Consider the following 24,815-nt stretch of genomic DNA (forward strand, 5'->3'; position numbering starts at 1 on the left):
TAATAATAATAATAATACTTCCAATGGGCTATATATGATGGGAAAGTAAAGACAGAGTTGAAGAAATGAATTGGAATTAGAGCTGTGATTAAAACTCAGTCAGTTTAATTGAAAGTCTAAAGTTTCATTCCTTCATCTGCTGGAGAATAGGAGAGAGAGAGAGAGAGAGAGAGAGAGAGAGAGAGAGAGAGAGAAAGTAGGAGGATATTATGTTTATGATTATCACCTGAGCTGCTTAATGTGAAACAAAGAGCTAGATTTTTAAGCGCAAAAGTAATTAAACTGAAATTAAATGTCAAGGGCTGGCATTGTGGCACAGTGTGGAGTGTTGGTGCAATGCTCATCTTAATCCTTTGTGTGAGTGACTTCATACATTCTGAAAAACTGAAACTGCATTTGTTTTTTTTTTACCAAATTAACGTGAATTTCCAGATCTGAAGGACACTGCACGCACTAAACCCTGGGGCTTAACTAAATTAAGCAGAAAAACAAATATCATACCTCCTAAAAATAGTTCCCTGAGAAAGACCGTGCGCTTTTCACGAGGTGAGGAAAAGCAACCACATGCACACTCCAGAGATGTGGTGTGGTCTAAGGTCAGTGATGGGATGTCTGCAAGTGTAAGACCATTAAAAATAACAGTAGCCTGCGAGATGGAAAAGAATGATAGTGATTATGGAAGATGAGTGAGAACGGCTCTGGCAGCTGCTGTTTTATTACTGCATATTACAGCCCTGATAATCGCACCATTACAAAGCATCGAGCTGCTGTTATTGTGGAACATTGGACCTCGTATCTATTAGTCCAGTTTGGTCCTAAAAGCTCACTGATGTGAAGATAGAGGAAAATTCAAATGGTGTGGATGACGATATGGAACGACGGTGGTCTGACAATTATGTTAAATGATAGGTCATGCAATACTCTTAAATCATAGCTGTACGATACGCTGAAAAGACAGTTGGACAACAGGCTTTAAATTGTAGTTGTTGAATAGGCAGCTTTCATAGTCATGAAACATTCTGAAAGCAGGCTTGAATGATCGTAGGCAGGAATGCCCAGTAGGCAGGACGTGACTCGTCTGTTAGACTGAATGATTGTTATACGATAGTCTTCCAATAATCAGGTTTGACTTTCATCCAATAGGCTTGATTACAGTTGTCCAATTCATAAGTGTTCCAACAGGTTTAAATGAAAGCAATACAATCGGCTTCAATGGTCATCATCCCATAGGCAGGGAGGAGTGAAGTCTAATAGGTGGGAATGACCTAACCCCATGGGTAGGGATGACAGGAATGATGGAGAAGAGGCCTACAAAAGTGGGGACAGAGTTCTGTATAATCAGACCAGAAACACATGGACAGTGGAGGTGAAAGCAGCTAAGAGGAGCTATGCTGATAAGATTAAAAACAACCTTTCAGCAAACGATCCGACGTCAGTATGGAGAGGCCTGCAGAACATTACTGACTATAGACCCCTTTCACTGACGTCACCCGAAACCGGAAGTAAACAGACCCTGCACCATTTTGGAAGACCAACAAACTCGTGATAAGGGGATAATAACGGCAGCGGTATGTGAACCCACGAGAATAAAGTGGAGTGGCAAACGACTTAAACAAACAAATCTGAGCTGTTTTATTTATGACTTATTGGCCCAACAGTAGACTTGAAAGAAACCTGTGTGAGACTTGGCAAAAAACTGTGGATATAATGGACAAGTCTGTGCATGATCTGCAGACACTTTGAGGTAAGCAAACGCAAGAAATTCAGATTTAAAACATGCTAAATTGGCCCCAAGTTGATAACTGTATGAGCAGCAAGCCTCCCAGACTTCTACAATTTAATAATAATAATAATAATAATAATAATAAAGGATGGTTTGGGGCTTGCTCGCTGCTGCCAGGTTGGTTGTTGAGTAGCCTGACTTTTTTTCTTGCGTGTGGTATCATTGTTGACGCGAGGTTGTTTTTTGAACATGCCAATGCGGACACGATTTCCCCTGATGAGTTATGACTTCAGACGCGATGCGTGTGTGGAGTCCACGTGATGTGCGCGTAAGATAGGCTTCTCATGTGTTTGGAGATCCGCGCTCCGAGACAAGCGCAAGCACACACACCCCCAAGGGAAAAAAGGGGCCCCCCGAAAATATCGGCATAGTTCGAACACAGTGTAGGCACTGGGTGTAAACAACAAATAGTTTACAATGTCTGGGTAGCAAACAGATGGCAGAATTGGTGTCCGGTCCTCCTTATGTTTCCATTCTCCCTTGCCGCGAGTCTTATCATATGGGTCAAACCCATCAATCACAGCCAGTTTCTCCACATACCGTGCCCTTTCTGCAACTGGTAATGTACTCACATAACCCGAATTATCATCCATCGTGTCACTTTACTCTCGCTTGTACTTTGTTTCATATTGTGAGTGCATGTACTTGGTCTTCCAATATGGCGCCTAACAAAATCTCGCGGCGCGGTGACGTCATGTGAAAGGGGTCTATAGGAGACCATCTCCCAACACTGCAGTGAACCATCAACTGGCTGACGAGCTGAATGCGTTTTACTACAGATTCGACACATTCACACCTCTCCCCCCTTCAGTCATTAAAGACCCATTTACACCCCCTGCCATTCTGCCACCCCCTGCCTCGGACCCCCCACCAGCACTCAAGATCTGTGAAGAGGATGTCTGTCAGCTTTTCCACAGACAGATGATCAGGAAGGCACCTGGCCCAGATGGTGTGTCACCCTCTTGTCTGAAGGTCTGTGCTGACCAGCTGGCTCCCATCTTCACCCAGATCTTTAATAGATCCCTGGAGCTGTGTGAAGTCCCCTCATGCTTCAAACGCTCCACAATAATCCCGGTTCCTAAGAAAACCAATATCACAGGACTGAATGACTACAGGCCTGTTGACCTCACGTCTGTAGTCATGAAGTCCTTCGAGAGACTGGTGTTGTCATACCTGAAGGACATCACAGACCCCCTGCTGGACCCCCTGCAGTTTGCCTACCGGGCAAACAGATCAGTGGATGATGCAATAAATATTGGTCTACACTACATCCTGCAACACCTTGACACTGCAGGGATGTACGCCAGGATCCTGTTCGTGGACTTCAGTTCGGCATTCAACACCATTGTTCCAGACATCCTCCACACCAAGCTCACCCAGCTCACTGTGCCCTCCTCCACCTGTCAGTGGATTACAAACTTCCTGACTGACAGGAAGCAGCAGGTGAGGATGGGGAGCATCATATCCAGCACTCGGACTATCAGCACTGGCGCCCCCCAAGGGTGTGTGCTCTCCCCACTGCTCTTCTCCCTTTATACCAAGGACTGCACCTCAAGAGACCCGTCTGTTAAACTCCTGAAATTTGCGGACGATACAACGGTCATCGGCCTCATCCGAGATGGTGACAAGTCTGCATACAGACAGGAGGTTGAACAGCTGGTCTGTTGGTGCGGTCAGGACAATTTGGAGCTGAACAAGCTCAAAACAGTGGAGATGACAGTGGACTTTAGGAGGAGCCCCCCCACTCTGCTGCCCATCACCAACAACATTGTGACTGCTGTTGAAAGCTTCAGGTTTCCACAATCTCTCGGGACTTGAAGTGGGAGACCAACACAGTCACTATCATCAAAAAGGCTCAGCAGAGGTTGTACTTTCTGCGCCAGCTCAGGAAGCTCAACCTGCCTAAGGAGCTGCTGACAATTCTACTCTGCCATCATTCAGTCTGTTCTTTGCTCTTCCATCACTGTTTGGTTTGGATCGGTCACCAAACAGGAGAAGAACAAACTGCAATGGACAATAAAGGTCTGGAGAGAAAATTATTGGTGTCAACCTGCCCTCCATCCAAGACCTATACCTGTCCAGAGTCAGGAAACGGGCAGGTAACATCTCTGCGGACCCATCACACCCTGGTCACAAACTGTTTAAACTTCTTCCCTCAGGGAGGCGATATAGATCACTGTATGCAAAAACAACCAGACAAGAATATTTTTTTCCCTCAGGCTGTCTCTGTGATGAACAGCTAAAATCCGGATTCATATATCAGTAATATCACTTGCAAAATATCTGCACACTCATACTGTCATTCTGTGCTCACTGTTACTTATATTATATTTATACTTACACTACCGTTCAAAAGTTTGGGGTCACTTTGAAATGTCCTTATTTTTGAAAGAAAAGCACTGTTCTTTTCAATGAAGATCACTTTAAACTAATCAGAAATACACTCTATACATTGTTAATGTGGTAAATGACTATTCTAGCTAAATTCTACCAAATGTCTGGTTTTTGGTGCAATATCTCCATAGGTGTATAGAGGCCCATTTCCAGCAACTCTCACTCCAGTGTTCTAATGGTACAATGTGTTTGCTCATTGCCTCAGAAGGCTAATGGATGATTAGAAAACCCTTGTACAATCATGTTAGCACAGCTGAAAACAGTTGAGCTCTTTAGAGAAGCTATAGAACTGACCTTCCTTTGAGCAGATTGAGTTTCTGGAGCATCACATTTGTGGGGTCGATTAAATGCTCAAAATGGCCAGAAAAATGTCTTGACTATATTTTCTACTCATTTTACAACTTATGGTGGTAAATAAAAGTGTGACTTTTCATGGAAAACACAAAATTGTCTGGGTGACCCCAAACTTTTGAACGGTAGTGTATTTATATTTACTATTTCATCTTTGCACTATGCACCATAAGGGAAAATCCTTTCTGTGATGAACAGCTAAAATCCAGATTCATATACACTATATTACCAAAAGTATTTGCTCACCCATTCAAATTATCGGAATCAGGTGTTCCAATCACTTCCATGGCCACAGGTGTATAAAATCAAGCACCTAGGCATGCAGACTGTTTTTACAGTTTGGAGCTGGCCCCTTCCTCTTCCAACATGACTGTGCACCAGTGCACAAAGCAAGGTCCATAAAGACATGGATGACAGAGTCTGGTGTGGATGAACTTGACTGGCCTGTACAGAGTCCTGACCTCAACCCGATAGAACACCTTTGGGATGAATTAGAGCGGAGACTGAGAGCCAGGCCTTCTCGTCCAACATCAGTGTGTGACCTCACAAATGCGCTTCTGGAAGAATGGTCAAAAATCCCCATAAACACACTCCTAAACCTTGTGGACAGCCTTCCCAGAAGAGTTGAAGCTGTTCTAGCTGCAAAGGGTGGACCGACGTCATATTGAACCCTATGGATTAGGAATGGGATGTCACTTAAGCTCATATGTGAGTCAAGGCAGGTGAGCAAATACTTTTGGCAATATAGTGTATCAGCAATATCACTTGTAAAATATCTGCACACTTATACCGTCATTATGTGCACACTGTATACTTTATATTTATTTATCTATTTCATACTTGACTTACCTGGATTAGTTTGCACTATGCACCTATTGCACCTTTTTTTGTTTGTTTGTTCTGTGTATACACTTATCTGTTTTTGTACTATGAGAGCTAAGTAAAACCGGAGTCAAATTCCTCGTGTGTGTCCACATACCTGGCAATAAAAGTGTTTCTGATTCTGATAGACAGGGGTATGACGGGTACAACAGACAGGAATGATAGTCATCTAACAGGCGGAAATGATAGCTGTCCATCCACCCATTATCTGTCAGGGTCGCGTGGGAAGCTGAAGCCAATGGCAGCTGACATTGGGCAAGAGACGAGGGACACCCTGGGCAGGTTACTAATCTATCACAGGACTAACACAGAGACAAGCAACCATTCACACCTATGGGCAATTCAGCGTAGCCAGTTGACCCAATCCGCATGCGTTCTGAATGTGGGAGGAAGAAAATGCAAACTTCACGCAGAAAGGCCCCAGTCAGCCGCAACAAGGTTCGAACCCCAAACCTTCTTGCGATGAGGCGACAGTGAGGACCACTGCACCACCGTGCTGCCTGACATATAGACGGAAATTATTGTATTGGAATGGCTGTTATACAATAGGCTTAAGTTGCAGTTGACTTGCTGACTTTAGGGCTGCGGTTGACTTGCTGACTTTGGGACTGCGGTTGTCGTGAACGGTTTTGCGCTCGGGTTTCCGTCGGTGGGGGGTTTATAGCATCAACGAAGCTGACTTTATGTTAGGACTGTTAATGTTATAGTCATGTTGTCTGTTGTTGCCCAAATGAGGATGGGTTCCCTTTTGAGTCTGGTTCCTCTCGAGGTTTCTTCCTCATGTCGTCTGAGGGAGTTTTCCTTGCCACCATCGCCACAGGCTTGCTCATTGGGGATAGATCAGGGATAAAATTAGCTCGCGTTTTAAGTCGTTCAAATTCTGTAAAGCTGCTTTGCGACAATGTTTATTGTTAAAAGCGCTATACAAATAAACTCGACTTGACTTAAATAACCCAGTAGGCAGGAACGTCAGTGGTTCAAGGTGCCTGAAAGACAGTCAGACTTTGGGATTAAACAACAAATGGGCCAACAGGCAGAAATGACACAGGTCCAATAGACAGGAATGTCTGCGCTCCAGTGGTGGGAATAACTCTAGTGGAGGGTAGGACAGTGGCAGGAATTAGTCATCCAGTGATGGGAAAAACTGTGTTGTAACAGATGAGAGTGTCAATGAGGGGATTGATAGTAACCCAATAAGAATCACTGACAGTGAGCAGGAAGGCTGGGGCAGCTGGGCTCGTTAAACAAGACCGATGGGTTGCAGGAAGAAACCCAGGTGAGCCCACATCCCCTCCTCCCTCTGTAGGGTTCGTGTGATGGTGGGCTTTGTGTGCAGACAGGGGGTAAGTTCACTTCTCCAGAACATGAGCACAGCATGTTCACAGTGGCTCGCTGTAACCATGATCAGCCTGAGCGCTGCGAGGCAGGAATGATAGACTCGCTCATAAAAAAAGAATGAGACTGATGTTCGGCGCAGCATGCATCTCTGGATGAATCTGGGTGAGGACGTGTGGTCTAGAAAGAACTGCCACAAGCGTCTATAAAGAACAAGGACATACGGGTCAACACTGAGCCTCTGTTCTGCATCTGATCATGCAGTAAGAACAACTCCACGCACCTTTAGTTCAAGCAGGCCAAGGACAACACCGCACGATATCATAAATCTATTACACGCACACGGCAGAGTGCGAACATCTGTTTCCGACTTTATACTCCATCAAATGCTCACTGAACACAAATGAATGGGCTGACCAATCAAAGGCATCCTGTCTCACCTTGTCTGGTGGATTTGAAGTTGAAGGACTGGAATCCGCCAGCGAGGGCAGATGAGTCGATGACATCGACTCCGTATTCGCTCTGGTTCCGGCGGTAGAGCGTCACAGATATGACGAGGACGGTGACGGCGATGGCTCCTGCTGCCAGTCCCGAGTACAGTGCCACCTCGTTGGAGCCATCCATACCTGCAAGAGCAAGACCACAGAGATGTGGAGGTTTATATAAGCTGCATTGGAAATATTTAGTGCATCAGAGGATGAGGGTCCAAGCTAACTAGTCAGATCGATGGTTCTCCCAGACTATGGGATTACACTGTATGCTTTGCTTAGACTATAGTTTATAATAGCGAGCTCGAGATAATTTCATTTATTCTACTAACTATAACAGTTTGCAAGAATGCCATGGGTTAACAAAGAAATATCTCGGTTCACGCAAACCCGAGCAGTGTTATGTCATGGTGGTCACTCAGCGAGCCAATCTTATTCGGGCCTGAGCACCTGAGGTGCACATCCTCTAGTGTACACCAGAGGGCACTGCACCAATGTGCAAGGCCCTATTGTTTTCCTAAGGATTCTTCTTCTTATTATTCTTTTTCTTCAAGAATTGCCCATTTTTTGAGGTGGTTCCCATGGGCGAAAACTCATGAAATTTGGTAGTCCTGGCCACCACTGCTCAAGGACAGAGGCTTGGCCCTGGGTGTGTCCGGGGGACTCCATAGCGCCCCCACATGTAATTGAGACTTTTGCCCGGTATATACCTATCCGTGTCAGATTTCGTAGGTGCGTCGGGTGCCCCAAGACAAACAAAATTGTAAAGGTACGTTGTATTAGCCATCCTCAACAGGCAGCGAGTTATTTTTGGTCTTGACACATTTTGACGTCCTCCTCCTAGGCAGTTTGTTGGATTTGTGCCAGATTTGGTATTCCAGAGGTGCTCGGGCCTTTCATCGCTGCTTGCGGCTATACTGTTTCTTTCATGCTGACATTATCAGTTACTTTTTTAAAAAAAAAAAAAAAGTAATTTGTAAGTTTATAACAGTCTAAGATTGTTTTAATCAAATGTTCATTTACAAAGTGTGTAAATAAGGGTTCCAAGATGACGTTCGGCACAGAAAAGTGAGCATTAATGGGGGTCATGGTTCAATTATGATCGCTGAAAAATGGCTGTCACGTCCAGTGCTCATGATTAGTCTGGCAAATCCACTGGACACCTGTGCAAATGGGAACAGGTGCAATATGCATACGCTTAGCAGCGTATAACGATGAGCTTGGCACATGCGCGGGATCTGGGAAGGTGCAAAATTCCAGGACTCTCACAACTTTAATCAGAGACGCCACAGTGTGCCAGCACCCCACACCAAGCTACATCTGTTAAGCTGACCTCTGCAGCGTGAGGACTCTGCCAGCTTGCCGAGGACGAAAAAGGGCATCGGCCGTGCTGGGAGGGCGACGCTGGATAACTGCTTGTAAGCTCAACCTGCTGTATTTAAAGTTTCCTAATGAGGTAATGTTGCTTTGGAGTTAAGTGGCCACATTCGTCAGGCTGACTCGATGGAAACGAACTTTAGCCCTCACAGTGTGCATCATGTTCACTACTTAGCAATGGATCTCACCATCTCCAGCTACTTCTTTAGATAGTACAGCCAGACGAGTGTAATACTTATTCCAAATTGTACCACGGCACTGTTGGGTTCTTGATTCCGATTGGTTTGAAGGTCAGTGAGCACTTATACGTTCGAATACATTATCCTTTCTATAGCAACAGCTCATCCATGGAAGGAGTCTTTGATTATTGACTATTCGTATACAAGAGCTCACGTCCTGACGTTTTCTTGTCTGATGAACCTTCATCTCACTGAATGTCCGTTTAATTAGCAGTAACAGAATTTGAACTTTCCAGGCTTACGGCCGTCAGGTGACGGAGGTTATGAGACAGCCACTCGCGTCACCGACATGATTTTTCATTTTTATAATTTAACTTATAAAAACAAGTCATTTATAGACGCTAAGCTAAGCTGAGAACATGTTCAAGATTCATGTTGGGGAAAAACAACAAAAACAAAAACCATATCCAGAATAATTAACCTTGGCTTCGATCCGAGTGTGATGTGCGGGACTTGGTAATTATTTCAAACTGCGTTTCGAGACAGAAGAAGGAGTGTGATGCCGACACTCGTTTTAAAACGTGCCAAGTGGTGGTTGGTTGGGTTAACGCAAAATACAGGGGAGCATAAGAAGACACGCTACGGTTGCTTAAGTGAGCTAATGTGCAGTAATTGCATCCCATTAGCTCGGCTAAATATAGCTGGCACTCACACGCCGTATCCCATCAGTCATCCTGCCTCATCTGAACACCGCAAATCCACCTGAAAATGAAACGGCAGAGTGACTGCGGCAGGGATTGTGGGAAACGGCCGTTTCTGATGACTGACAGACCTCTGATGAATGAAATGTGATGGATGGATGGGAGGATGTGTCCTGAAAGCAGCGGGTAGTTTGCTCATCCGGAGAATCTCTCTCTTCTTCCGCCACATTAATCAGACGTCATATTTTGACAGATGTGAGTGCAGATGCTTAGCGTCGATACTCAATTATCCTGATCTCCGGCGCGCTGTGGTTCCTTTCCGAAGAGTGACGTCTGAGGAAAACAAACCTCTCTCTCTCTCTCTCGCCTCACAGGTATCCGAGCTGCTCTCGGGGCAGGTGCATTCAGCGATTCGGAGTGAAGGATAAGCTGATTAAAGCTCTGTAATAGGGTGCGGCTGGGCAACTTAAGCCTGCGCCGTCATATTTAAACTCATTTCGGTGACAGCTTTTTCAACGGGAGGGAATTACTCGAGATCGCATTCCATACGCATGATATACGACCGGTTCTCTCAAGCGGCGTACGAACAAGCCAACAACTGAGGCTAGAACAGAACCCTTTCTCTTCCAAAGGTGTGCTACTGATTCTGGAAAAATGAATCAGATACAAGAAATATGGAAGAAATGAGACTCACTTTGAGGCTTAACATCATGTAGCATCTTCCCATCTGCAGAGAGACACAGAAAGAGAGAGAGAGAGGGAGGGAGGGAGAGAGAGAATTAGAGCGCACCTCTGATTCACTTAACTAAGGCACTTGGAGATTCAGATCATGCAGTGATGTCCAAATGCTGGCTTTGCCAACATCAGCTGGAGATAATGATGCATGGCATCATTACAGTCGGGATGTGCTGACAGATGGCACTGAGACACTTTGCTTCAGCCCGCAGAAGGAGGACCGCAAAACAAAAAAACTCACCGAGAAGGCGTGGAGTGAAACAGCTACTTAGCCAATGGCTACGATGTTTAGTCTTGATTCATGTTTTAAAAAAAAAAAAAAAATGCTTTTTGGAACTGGCCTTTATTTCACTCTATAGCTACATGAATGTATAGACCAATGGTATAACTGAGAAACAACCCAAAATGGCTGCCATGGCAGCCATTTTGGGTTGTTTCTCAGTTATACCATTGGTCAGCGTTCATTTTTGCAGAATTCTGAGAGATCCGAACTGTACCTAAAACATCATGGTGAAGATGATGATGGAAAAATGGAGCAATGAAGATTACTTGATGAAACATACAGTAATGATGATGATGAACCCGAAACAGGTTTTACCTTGAGTGCACAGGTCGCCGGTACAGTTCTCCACGTCATGACCTTTGCCCTCGCAGGCTCTTCCGCGGTTGCGAGGAGCCGGCGCGGTACACTCCCTCCATCTCTGCCTCTCGCACTGGACGCTACACGCTGCCCACTCGCTCCACTCGTCCCATCCTCCGTCCACTGCGGAGATAATTCGAGCTTCCTTTCAATGTAAAGTGGGCGGGGCTAAACCGAACACCAGGCCTGATCTCACTTATCCCTCCGTTCGCCTTCATCAAATCTACCCGAGACTCAACCAGCAAACGAATTCTCCCAAACAAGGAGCGTTCATCTCCATACATGTCAACCTTTGGTCAATCAAACCTGTATAACCAACCTCCAAAATCCGTATTTCCCTTATAAAACCCGTATAAGATGCAAATTAAAATAATTTACATAAAATTTGAATGATATATCCCAGTTACTTTTTATTCAATATTAATAGCAATAAACCTTCAGAATGAATACAAAGCTCCAATGTTTGACACAAAGTGTTATCAGCGTAGTTACGAAGGAAATACTTCGTTGTTTGGAGACAGGTTTCACCGAGCGGCTATTATGCGCGAGACTTCGTATTAGCCACAAAGTCAGGAAAATCTGTTCGTAAAATTACGTCATAACGACCAAATACAACGAAAAGTATTTTTCCAGTCTCACCTGTGAAAGGTAATCCCATGTGATCTCGTTTGGACGGTAAACCTGTTGGTACAGTTAAACGCAGCACATGAATGAGGCATCTTTATTCTCGGCTACTGTCTAGACGCTATACCAGAGACGGCTGAAGAATCTCCACTTTGCCACATCCAATATGGCGGCGAGGATGACGTATGATTCTACGCAGAAGGCGGCGTCTGTTTTTCTATGACTTCACGGTTGGCGGGATTCTCGCGATGCGGTGTGCGCATGATCAAAAGTGGAACGAAGTCTCGCTACCACAAGATAACGCGCGATTTCATAACTCTTTACTGGCTGTCTGTGGTGTACAGTACGTTTGTAAATGTTATGCGCTCTTTTATCATCGTAGGAATTGATTATAGCTCGAAATAAATACTCAAGTTTTTTTAAAGAATCCGTATAACTATTTATACGCCCGTATACTACGTTTATTGAATCAAATCCGTATAAAATACGGACATTCCGTAGAGGCACCGGTGCGGGAACCGGGGGTGCGGCAGCACCCCCTGGTGGTGGACCCTCAAAACTGACATGAACATAAAACAAAACTTACGTGAAAATATATTTGTTTATTTATTTGTTTTCATTTGGCTCTGCTGATTTTATATGTCATGTTTTAGATGTAGGATGATGAGGGCTACATTTTAGTTATTTAAAAAAGGATTGAATTAAAACTTATAACTTAATATGTAGCCTAGTGGACCATCAGAATTTTTTTTGCCGTGACGTTGACGTTCAGCTTTTCAGCGCGCGAAATTACAACAGGAAGCGAGTACGAGTCGACCGTCTGTAGAGAAATACAATGTTAGCACATTTCCAGCTTGGTATCTGCGTTGGGTGTGTTAAACCGTGTGGATTTAAGTGGAATAATTGCGAGAAGTCATATGATCAAGACAGCGTTTTAAGGCAAGGCCATTTGGTTATTAATTTTGCCCGCTGTGTCGTGTTCACTTGAGCCTATTTGGTATGCCTTGAACAAGTGCAGGTGTTGCTAGCATCGTGCTTCGAAGTTGACTCAGATGTAACTACAGTCTTAAAAAATGTTCGTTTAAAACGGTGTGTCCATGCTCATCATGTTTTACTTTTACTTTTCTTAATGGAGAGTGTGAAATACCGCTGCATCACTTTTATGAGTGATTTTTGCAATAGAACACTAAGTTAGTGTCACTAACCCATAGTAGCAGGATGAGTGGGTTCATGGATTTCGGTCTGTTGATTGAGAGAACCATGGTGTTTGTGTTGTTCCAGTGAGTGTTGTTCTGTTTTGTGTGCGTGCGTGCGACTAACTACTGTATTTGAAATGCACACTCGCTTGACTGGATCTGGGTATGTAAGGCTGTAATCGGGTGGAATCCGCGTCTCCTTCAGTTTATCTAGAGCAGATGTAAAACCTGCGACTGTTAAACCACAGCTGTGCGCTTCTGCTTCTAAAATAACCTGTCCTTCGTAATCGTGTTAACTGAGAATTGTCATTGACAGACAGGCTTCAGATTCTTCCGTCATCACTCAAAAAAAAAAAAAAAGTCGTTTTTACGGATTACGCCTATAAGTAGTAGGCAGTTTAACGAAATATTGCAATTGCAAGCTTAAAAGGATTTCGGACGCCTGATTAGTTAAAATGCAGGAAATTGCATCTAAGAAATACAAAATTTTCTGGGGGAGGACCCCCAGACCCCCCTTCAAAAAAATGTCCCAGGTCACGTCACGTCACAGCACCCCCTGCCGACAATGTCTTCCCGCGCCGCTGCGTAGAGGTTGACATGTATGCATCTCCGTTCGTCGTGTGTGAGCCTTGTGTGTGTGTGTGTGAATTAGCCAAGCTGACTTCGCCACATGTCACGCTGACGGCCCGGGCGCTGCCAAGAAGCGTCACGCTTACGAGCACCCTCGAGGAAACAATTTCGTGGTTATTACATCGCAAGTTCTTAAAACTCTCCATGGCCGAGCGAGGCTCCTTCTCTGCTCATCTAAATGCAAATGATGTTTGTGTGTTAGCGCTAATGTGGCGCAGGTTTCAGGTGTTAAGAGCAGGTGCTGTATGTTGCCTGCTCGCTCGACGTAACATGTCTCGCTAATGTGTCTGATGAATTCTAAACAGCGCTGGGCTTTTTACGAAATCGCCGTCTTGGGACAGACCCAGAACCGTATTTTAGCTGGGCTATTAAAAAAAAAAAAAAAAAACTGTATCTGATTTATAAACCTTTCTCGTTCACAAAACGTGGTCAATAAAGCAAACCGGAATGAGAATAAAGACCCGGTGATATACTGATTGATCTGGCTTTCGGGGTTTTTGGAACCGCCAACATGGCGCTTAGTCAAAGCCGGCACAAAAAAGACAAATGTTTATAGCGATCCAGATGTTGCGGGCGATTCATACATCATGTCTGGTTTATACAGAAGGTACAGATGATCGATGGAAACGCTTTGAAAATGCATTCTGCGGACGAAAACGAGCCGCCGTCGTGCAGGATGAACGACGCGACTGGAGCGCTCGCTCGACGTGACTCTCAGTGAACGATTAGCAAAACAGGAGCAGCTCTTTGATTCCTAGAACGAGCTATAATCGCCGTAATTGTCTTAACTTAAAGGAGTATGGGCCGAAACGGCTTCACGACTTCATTTGGAAAAGGCGTCGATGAAATAAAGCGCTCTGGCATGCTTTAAAAAAAAAAAATTACCTTCGCTTTTTTAGTGGGTAATAATTCAAATGAGTGCGGCGTGATGAAGCGGCTCGTATTTAAATATGAGTTTTAAGCTGCTTTCCCAGAGAGAAGGAGCCGAGGCAATTAAATCAGCAGGTTATTGCCTGGCGCAGCTCAGAGAGCGCGGTGATTATTAAAATAACGCTGAGAAGTGGGTCACGGCCGCGTCCACTGGCGCTCAAAGGGACCCGAACTAATTCATTTGCGTGAAAACGGGGACAGAACACGAGCAGGTGCACACAGTCTACTCGACGGCACAGCTTCCTTCCTCTGTCCTCCAGGATAAAGTGCAGGACAGAGTCATTATCGCATACGCGCTGTCAATTCACCACTGATTCTATTCTTATCTGGAGGAATCAATCCCCGGATGGCGCACGCTGTCGTAAAGAACTGTCTCAAGCTGTCCAAGTTTAAATCACCATCAGCCGCGCTACAGATGCACAGACAGATAGGTGGCGGTTTATAGCTTCCAAAATTAGAGGCGGAAATGTGAGTGTAAAGTCTGTGTGTTTGGTGTCGCTGCTTCTCTTCCTTTTACACTTAAGTGTGTTTTATTTAAACACTTTCTTTTCTCGAGTTCTCCTGAAAGACATCTGGTGTGATCTCACGGCCTGGAGTCTGAAACTCGGCTGCTGTGAGGGATGAACGCGTGACGGATGGTGAGAGTGAGGGTTTGTAGGTAAAGGTGTAGAGGAGCACTGACCGGGACAGGGTGCGGTACAGGTGCTCTTCTGGACAGACATGCCCTCGCAGAACGCTCCTCCGTTCAGCGGAGCCGGGTTAGTGCAGGTTCGAGAGCGCTTCTGTACTCCTCTCCCACAATCCACACTGCACTGAGACCACTCAGTCCACAGAGACCAGCCTCCGTTCACTACAGGGGGGGAGCGCGAACCAGAGAGAGAGAGAGCAAACCACAGAAAAAGAGGACCACGGGGGGGGGGGGGGGGGGGGGGGGGGGGGGGGTTGGCAGAGAGAGAGAACCAGAGAAAAAGAAAGAGAACCACAGAGGGAGGGGGTGGCAGAGAGAGAGAGAACCAGAGAAAAAGAGAACCACAGAGAGAGGGGGGGTTGGCAGAGAGAGAGAGAGAGAGAGAGAGAACCAGAGAAAAAGAGAACCACAGAGAGAGGGGGGGTTGGCAGAGAGAGAACCAGAGAAAAAGAGAACCACAGAGAGAGGGGGGGTTGGCAGAGAGAGAGAGAACCAGAGAAAAAGAAAGAGAACCACAGAGAGAGGGGGGGTTGGCAGAGAGAGAACCAGAGAAAAAGAGAACCACAGAGAGAGGGGGGGTTGGCAGAGAGAGAGAGAACCAGAGAAAAAGAGAACCACAGAGAGAGGGGGGTTGGCAGAGAGAGAGAGAACCAGAGAAAAAGAGAACCACAGAGAGAGGGGGGTTGGCAGAGAGAGAGAGAGAGAGAGAGAGAGAGAGAGAGAGAGAACCAGAGAAAAAGAGAACCACAGAGAGAGGGGGGGGGGTTGGCAGAGAGAGAGAGAACCAGAGAAAAAGAGAACCACAGAGAGAGGGGGGGTTGGCAGAGAGAGAACCAGAGAAAAAGAGAACCACAGAGAGAGGGGGGGTTGGCAGAGAGAGAGAGAGAGAGAGAGAGAGAGAGAGAGAGAGAGAGAGAGAGAGAACCAGAGAAAAAGAGAACCACAGAGAGAGGGGGGGTTGGCAGAGAGAGAGAGAGAGAGAGAGAGAGAGAGAGAGAGAGAGAGAGAGAGAACCAGAGAAAAAGAGAACCACAGAGAGAGGGGGGGTTGGCAGAGAGAGAGAGAGAGAGAGAGAGAGAACCAGAGAAAAAGAGAACCACAGAGAGAGGGGGGGTTGGCAGAGAGAGAGAGAGAGAGAGAGAGAGAGAGAGAGAGAGAGAGAGAGAGAGAGAGAGAGAGAACCAGAGAAAAAGAGAACCACAGAGAGAGGGGGGGTTGGCAGAGAGAGAGAGAGAGAGAGAGAGAGAGAGAGAGAACCAGAGAAAAAGAGAACCACAGAGAGAGGGGGGGTTGGCAGAGAGAGAGAGGGAGGTTGGCGCAGAGAGATAGAGGGAGGTTGGCAGAGAGAGAGAGAGAGAGAGAGAGAGAGGGGGAGGGAGGTTGGGAGAGAGAGAGAGCAGGAGGTTGGGAGAGAGCGGGAGGTTAGGAGAGAGAGCGGGAGGTTGGGAGAGAGAGCGGGAGGTTGGGAGAGAGAGCGGGAGGTTGGGAGAGAGAGGTTGGCAGAGAGAGCGGGAGGTTGAGAGAGAGAGAGAGAGAGAGAGAGAGAGAGAGAGAGAGCGCGCGAGCGAGCAGGAGGTTGGGAGAGAGAGGTTGGCAGAGAGCGCGAGCGGGAGGTTGGGAGAGAGAGAGCGGGAGGTTGGGACAGAGAGGTTGGGAGAGAGGGAGGTTGAGAGAGAGAGAGAGAGAGAGAGAGAGAGAGGGAGGTTGGGAGAGAGAGAGAAAATCAGCTGCTGATGAGGGATAAAGCAGGACACTGTGCATACCGTTGCCAGCGACAACCAGCACCACCTGAACTATACAGCAATAAACACGACAGGGTCAAACTACACACAGACAGACAGCTTGATAAACAGAGACAGACAGGTAGGCCCACATACAATACACAGAATATGGATGGACAGACAGACAGACAGACAGATTGACTGCTGGACAGACAGACAGAAAAACAGACAAAGGAATAAAAAGACAGACAAGGCGATAAAGACAGAGACAGACAAGGCGATAAAGACAGACAGGACGACAGCCTGAAAGACAGCACGACAGACTGACAGTGGGGACAGAGAGACGAGCAGAAAGACAGACAGGTTTGTGATGTTCGGGCTGTTCCACTAAAAAAAAAAAAAAAAAAAGAACAGAAGAGCTTCAGATGTGGAGCTTCATCTGAACTCTCTCTCTCTCTGGTGTCGGTGCTCGCGGTGGTGTCTGAGCTGAGCATGGTTGCGGGACTGTGAGTGATGGATGAGCACACTGTGCGTGTTTAAATGGGATTAAGACGCAGCAGCTTCACGCCTCCATGTTTATAAAGATGTATTGATTTTTAATGCTGCGCTGGAATTGACTCTCTGGGCTCGGGCATTAAGGATTAAGATTACAGTGCACTCATGGAGAAGAGCCATAAACATTTCTCCCTCCGCGAGCTCTCAGTTCTGAGTCAACACACTGATGGGATCGGGGGTTTCTCGTTAACATAAATACTACACTCCGTAATGCTAACATGGCTAATGATAAATGCTAATGGAGAGTAGTTTGCTACTAAATGCTAAATAGCCAGTGGCTTTCATTTAGTAGAAAATAACACTGCCATTAAGTGAGTTCACGTTTTTTTTTCCTTAATGTAGCATTAAATGTTTAGAAAACATTAAATCACAGTGTGAGAGTGCTTTGTTTCAGCGCGAACACCCTCCACACGCAGGCTCAAGTCCCAGCTTTACACTCAGTTACTCCTGAGGGGGAAAAACCTCCCTCGGAGATTAAAACTGTACATTCCTACACTTTAGACACAACGCTGCAGGATAAACATGAATGCTGGCAGTTCGCCCTTTCGACACTGAACACACTCCCGGTGGCATCCTGGCCAGCAGCAAAGTTAATGGATGACGTGTAATAACCACGTGGGCAGATGAACACCATTCACTGAAATCAGTATCGATAACTGAAAGAGAAAACAGAGGGACATGGCATCACTGCCACATGGGGGTGTGTGTGTGTCTCTCACCAAAGACGACCACAGTAGCCGTGGCACTGCGTCTCTTGGCAACGATGTTGCTGGCCAGGCAGGTGTAGTTCCCCGAGTCAGAGAGTCGCGCTTCGTTAATGATCAGGTTGTGGTCGGCTCGAGTGTCGATGTTGTCGTCGTCGAGTGAACTCACCAGCTCATCGTTCTTTAACCACTCCACCTGAGAGAGAGAGAGAGAGAGAGAGAGAGAGAGAGAGAGAGAGAGAGAATGAGAATCTGAATATGTACGGTACAGTTAGGACCGAGTAACAGTAGTGATGGGAATTCTGGCTCTTTTCAGTGAGTCAGTTCATTTGGCTCGTGAGTCGACTCTTTTGAATCACAATATCTTTATTCTAAATTGGACAAACTTTATGATGGCAGCGATTCTTATTCTTCACCTAATTATGGCTGAAATTGAAGCCTTACACTAACAAAGTTCCTTCTAATGAAGCAATAAAACTTTAGAAAATTGATTAATAAATGAACAAATATCAGCAAGACATTACAAATGTGTATACTAGCGTACATATTACAAAATAAGACAGACAGACACGAAGACAGATATACGGTAGCGTTGGAGATAGAGACAGACAGATAAATAACTAGACAGAAGGACAGACAAACAGAGGGACAGACAGACAGCTAAAAAGCTAGATGGCAGGATAGACATTACAAGCAGACAGAGAAACAGACAGAGAGAGAGCTAAATAGCTAGATGGAAGGATCGACAGGCAGCTAAAAAGCAAGGTGGAAGGATAGACATACAGGCAGACAGAGAGACAGACAGATAGAGACAGCTAAAAAGCTAGATGGAAGGGTAGACATACAGGCAGACAGACAGACAGACAGAGAGAAAGCGAGACAAACAGCTAAAAAGCTCGATGAAAGGACAGACATACAGGCAGACAGACAGAGAGAAACAGCTAAAAAGCTAGATGAAAGGACAGACAGAGGGAGACAAACAGACAGAGCTAAAAAGCTAGATGGAAGGATAGACAGACAGACAGACAGACAGAGAGAGAGAGAGAGAGAGAGAGAGAGAAACAGCTAAAAAGCTAGATGAAAGGACAGACAGAGAGAGACAGACAGCTAAAAAGCTAGATGGAAGGATAGACATACAGGCAGACAGAGAGAGAGAGAGAGAGAGAGAGAGAGAGAGACAGACAGACAGCCAGCTAAAAAGCTAGATGAAAGGACAGACAGAGAGACAAACAGACAGACAGCTAAAAAGCTACATGGAAGGACAGACATTACAAGCAGACACAGAGACAGACAGAGAGAGAGAGAGAGAGAGAGAGAGAGAGAGAGAGAGAGCTAAATAGCCAGATGGAAGGATCGACAGGCAGCTAAAAAGCAAGGTGGAAGGATAGACATACAGGCAGACAGAGAGACAGACAGATAGAGATAGACACAGCTAAAAAGCTAGATGGGAGGACAGACAGCTAAAAAGCTAGATGGAAGGATAGACATACAGGCAGACAGAGACAGACAGATAGAGAGAAAGTGAGACAAACAGCTAAAAAGCTAGATGGAAGGACAGACAGACAGCTAAAAAGCTAGATGGAAGGATCGACATACAGGCAGACAGAGAGACAGACAGATATAGAGAGAGACAAACAGCTAAAAAGCTAGATGAAAGGACAGACAGAGAGAGACAAACAGGCAGCTAAAAAGCTAGATGGAAGGATAGACATACAGGCAGACAGAGAGACAGACAGATAGAGAGAGAGACAAACAGCTAAAAAGCTAGATGAAAGGACAGACAGAGAGAGACAAACAGGCAGCTAAAAAGCTAGATGGAAGGATAGACATACAGGCAGACACAGACAGACAGAGAGAGATAGCTAAATAGCAGGATAGACAGGCAGCTAAAAAGCGAGGTGGAAGGATAGACATACAGGCCGACAGATAGATAGAGAGACAGTTAAATAGCTAGATGGAAGGACAGAAATATACAAACAAACTGGTCTAATCCTGTTGATTATAAGTCTCACACACGCGCTGTGACATGTTTGGTGGAGCATTTTAATTTCACGGCATTTTTCTGGCTGTCATTCCCGACTGCACGTCTGTAAACCCAGACACTGCTTCTGTCACTTCACAGAGCTACTCCAGAGTGTAACGGCTCCGCCCACTCATTAGCATAATCACTAAAGAGCACACACATGCAGATCTGGGTGGATCAAGATCTAAAAGATGATGTACACGAGCATGTACTCAAAACACAAATTAACATATCTTTGTTGATTATTAGTGAAATCTATAGACACACCACACACACGCGCACGCACGTACACATGCCAAATTTCTCCAACAGGACGTTACATCCATTTTGTTATGACAGAAAACACTTTTATGTTTGGAATCCCTGGTTTTGATCGTATTCTCTTTTTTGCCGAATAATGACTGCAAGCCATTAATTAGCATAATGAAGACGAACTCATGCACAGTCACGTCTGCGATCGCTGTAATTTATTATTACACACAGCCGGATTTTTGAAGTTTACGATGACGGATATTTGTCTGGATTAAACCTCTCCTGGTGGTTATCTACGTACAGGTCGTCCCAGCAGGACAGGCTCCGAGGGAACGACGGCGTACAGGAGCTCGCTTGCTTTTATGGATGCTCTGCGACATTAAATGTAACCATGAACGGGTAAAATGTATAACCTTTCATAAATGGAATTGAAAACGTCGTCAGCACGCCGTGTTGTTGATTATTTTCCTGTAACAGCATGACACCGAATAGGTCATTCCTTACGCGTGGCGTTTTCCACACGATACATCAAGTGACATCATTAAATCACCAGTGAAGTATCAGCTGGAGTGAGCGAGGTGTCTTCATGGCGGCTGTTTGAGCACGGAATAAGAAATGAGATGTGAGAGAAGAGCTGTTGAGATCAGAAGGGCCTCTCGCTCGAATCGGAGCTCTCATTATCATGCGTTCATACATCTTCGGTATCAGCTTTATCCTGGTCAGGGTCACGGATTAATTAAAGCGAAATTCAGATAATGAGTAAATGGATCTGAGGCTGGCGGTGAGGTCTTGTGCCTGAAGTTGTGCGTCTTTTGTGTTCGTCAGTTTTCCATCTGGGAAATCTGGGAGTTAAAAGAGGCAATTAATGCAGCGTGAAGGCCGAGCTCCCCTCACTGTTCTGCATGCTGGTGCGTCTCTCTCTCTCTCTCTCTCTCTCTCTCTCTCTGGTTTTCCCTCTCGGTCCTGGGCTAATGATGAAAAGATGCACTGAGGAGAAGGGAAGCAGACGGGAGGAAAGAGAGAGATTGAAAAGGACAGGAAAGGAAGAAAGTGATGAAACAAAGATTGGGTGAGAGAGAGAGAGAGAGAGAAGGAGGGGAGGGCGGAGGTGATGGAGGTGTGAGGCAACAGACACAAATTAGCCAGGCTAAGTGTGTGGCAGAGGATGTGAGAAATGACAGTCTAATTGGCGCATTTGTTTCAATTATGCAGCATCCACGAGATGCCATTAGTGCCTCAGTCCCGTCGCGAAGGGACACAATTGGTTTATCGTGGAATTCCTTTCATTTATTTACGCAACCGTTTCATGATGTCTTCAGGTCTTCAGCGAGACATCTGGATGTCCTTTCGTGTTCCCTGATGGAGATAAATAATTGCAATTTTCAGCTATGGCTCCAGTGTGTCTGTCACTCATTTACAGGACGCATACTGCCCATGTTTTAAGCACGCTCACGCCCCCTTGGGAGAACCCTTTCCACCATCTTTAACGTCTCACCTCATGAAGATGAGATTAGATCTAAACGTCTCGCCTTTAACGTAGCTTTAACGTCTCAGCTCATGAAGATCATGGAGAGGATTGTTCTCTCCCACCCAGTGGTTACGTTAGACTTTTTCATTGTCCGTCATTTTGACGGACAGGGTCGTAAAAATTCCGTCATTGTCCATTATTATCTGACATTTTATTTTAACTTTTAAATGACAATGTATATAGGCTATAAATGCTATATATTTAATAACTTGTGTTTTCATGGACTCATTTTCATTTAAAAATTAATTCACAGAACAAGCTTGTATTATTTAATCATTTATTTATGTCTTTATGATGCAAAAAGATGAACAGAGATTCTGACGTTCGGTCACTTGTGAACCCATTTTCCCTCCGCTAAAAACATTGCGGCTGTTGAGCCTTAACGGGCGTATGAACAATGTTATTTTACAACAAGACAATTGCAGTTAAAATATGAACAGTCCACTACAACGGTTTAAGTGACAGTCTAATTTGACCTGTTTGCGTGAGCTCAAACCTTCCTTCTGGCCCGCATGGATTTAAATTGGGAGCTCGCTTGTGCATAATCAAAGTCGTCGATGGAGACTGCTGCCGAGGCAATTGTCATTCAATTTTGGCCCAATCCCAATTCTAATTTCTACCCCTACCCCTACCCCTTCCCCTCCCCCCTTCCCCTTGGAACTGAGCTACAAGGGATAGGGCTTGAAATTCAACCCTTACGTATTGGGATAGCCCTTCAACGATCGCATACGTCATCGCGTACCTCCGTCAGCGTTTACGTTAGCAAAACGCGACCAAATGCGTCATTGGCTGTGACCAGCCGCTACAGTCAGAGCCAGAACCAGAAATCTCTGCTGGCAGGGTGTGATTTGTTAACTAACACCACTGAATGGGATATCTTTGGCGCTTCATGCACCACATCCGACAGAATGAGGTGTCAGAACACTCATGTAAACAATAAAAGCGAGAATAACAGAACAAAACGTACGCAGTAAAGCAACCGAAAACAATACTCACTCCCAAAGCTTTTTAGCAGCAGCTTGGATTTCAGAAATCGCTGCTCATTCTCAGCTCGAAAGCGAATCAAGCGGCGTGTTTCCTCTGGATAACAACTTAAAACACGTAAATAATGGAGAAAATACTTTGACAATCTTTCGCCGCGGGAACCGCCATCTTTCTGAAATCCGCATGAAATCTCGCTGAAATCCGCATGGCATTGTGGGAAATCACTCAAACCCCTTCGTTCGGAGTCAGCTCCAGGAAAATCTCCGTTTGGAGGGGTACAGAAGCCCTATCCCTTCCCCTACCCCTCCGCATTAACTGGGATTGGGATACCCCTACCCCTTCACGTGAACGCGCAAAATGGAGGGGAAGGGCCAAGGGGTTGGTCCAAGGGGTGAAATGGGATTCGGCCTTTGCGTCTTTGCCTCGGACAGACGACTTCTCACTGACGTTTTAATTTTACCCTGAAGGCTGAACCCGCGCTCTGCTGCGACACTGGAGACTGGAATAACCAGCGCCACTTCAGCCAAAGTTCTGAAGTCGGGAAACATTTCTCCCAGGGAAGCGATCAGAAGCACCAGTGGTGCAGCTGCACCCCGCGGAGCCTGGAACCTGACACGGAAGGTCTTAAATAAAACGAAGTTATGTTTAAATGTTAGTTTGTCGACCCATGCTCTCATTAAAATGATAGTTTAGCAGATATTCGAGCAGTGATGTTCCTAAGCTTGCTGGGGAAGAATACAATAAATCAACATTTGTTTCATTTTAAAAACAAGGAAACAACTAGCCTAAATGAGCGCTATTGCATAAAGACGTACAGGCAGGGAAACGACACAAACAACCCAATGCATCTCTTTTTTTAATAGCAAAAATGACGCGTCTTCTGCAGAGAAGGGAAACATTAATACAGCTCACTGTGCTAGTGGTTAGAAAAGTCGTAGCGCGGTCAGGAGCGCGATGGGGGGGAACAGCCTTGCGCAGTGGCTACAGTGTATACATGAGCAGCCGATGCACTGAACATCAAGACTGCCGCAACGTCGGCTCAGGTTGAAAGTGACGGCAGTGAAGACTATGTATACTGTATGTAAGAAAACTCTGCCACAACTTGCCAATCATTTCAATTGTGTGTTTCATTATGTTTTATTATTGTTATTATTAGGCTATTATTGTTATTGGTAATGGTAACGGTAAACATCCGTCAAAATGACTGACGGCCTTCAGATTTTTCCGTCATAGCTAAAAAAAAATCCGTCAATGACGGACAATTGTCGGTTAACGCGACCTACGCTCACACCTCCGACACCTGGTGAACAGCGAGATGCAGTTCACATATCAACCGGGCATTGGTGTGGATGACGCGGTCATTTACCTGCTACACCGGTCACTGTTGCGCCTGGAGGGCACTGGGAGCACTGTGAGAATCATGTTCTTTGACTTCTCCAGTGCTTTCAACACAATCCAGCCATCACTGCTTAGGGGGAAGCTGGAGGGAGCTGGTGTCGACTGCCACCTGGCTGCATGGATCATCGACTACCTCATTAACAGACCGCAGTATGTGAGGCTCCGCGACTGTCTCTCTGATGTGGTAGTCTGCAGCACGGGGGCGCCACAGGGTACAGTGCTCGCTCCTTTCCTCTTTACACATCTGACTTCAGCTACAACACGGACAGCTGCCACCTCCAGAAGTTCTCTGATGATACAGCCATCGTTGGATGTGTGTCAGAGGGGGACGATCTGGAGTACAGAGAGGTCATCACCGACTTTGTCGCCTGGTGCGAACTGAACCACCTGCGCATCAACGCCAGCAAGACAAAGGAGGTGGTGATCGATTTCAGAAGGACGGTTTCCCAAATTGCACCAGTGAACATCCAGGGTTTGGACATCGAGATCGTCGAGGAGTACAAATACCTGGGTGTTCACCTCAACAACAAACTGGACTAACACAGGTGTCCTGTACAAGAAGGGCCAAAGTCGTCTCCACCTCTTGAGAAGACTGAGGTCTTTTGGTGTGTGCCGGACACTGCTTAGGACTTTTTATGACTCTGTGGTAGCATCAGCGATTTTCTACGCTGTGGTCTGTGGAAGTTCAGAGAGGGACAGGAAGAAACTTAATAAACT

At 45.7% G+C, this 24,815-nt stretch overlaps 1 protein-coding gene across 4 annotated transcripts in view; it reads right to left on the bottom strand.

Annotated features, from left to right (window-relative positions):
• Window positions 1–24,815, bottom strand: part of unc5db (unc-5 netrin receptor Db) — a 484,543-nt gene that overhangs the window by 90,283 nt on the left and 369,445 nt on the right. For 2 of the 4 annotated variants that reach the window (XM_060906683.1, XM_060906686.1), the window contains 5 exons: window positions 17,929–18,109; window positions 14,928–15,095; window positions 10,824–10,988; window positions 10,185–10,217; window positions 7,186–7,371 (listed from right to left, as the gene is read on the bottom strand). In XM_060906683.1, coding sequence (XP_060762666.1) covers window positions 7,186–7,371; window positions 10,185–10,217; window positions 10,824–10,988; window positions 14,928–15,095; window positions 17,929–18,109 — 733 coding nt within the window. The remainder of the gene's footprint in view (window positions 1–7,185; window positions 7,372–10,184; window positions 10,218–10,823; window positions 10,989–14,927; window positions 15,096–17,928; window positions 18,110–24,815) is intronic. The other 2 variants (XM_060906684.1, XM_060906685.1) reach the window with 2 other exon arrangements.

Source organism: Neoarius graeffei, chromosome 24, assembly GCF_027579695.1.
Source record: "Neoarius graeffei isolate fNeoGra1 chromosome 24, fNeoGra1.pri, whole genome shotgun sequence".
Classification (NCBI taxonomy): Eukaryota; Metazoa; Chordata; class Actinopteri; order Siluriformes; family Ariidae; genus Neoarius; species Neoarius graeffei.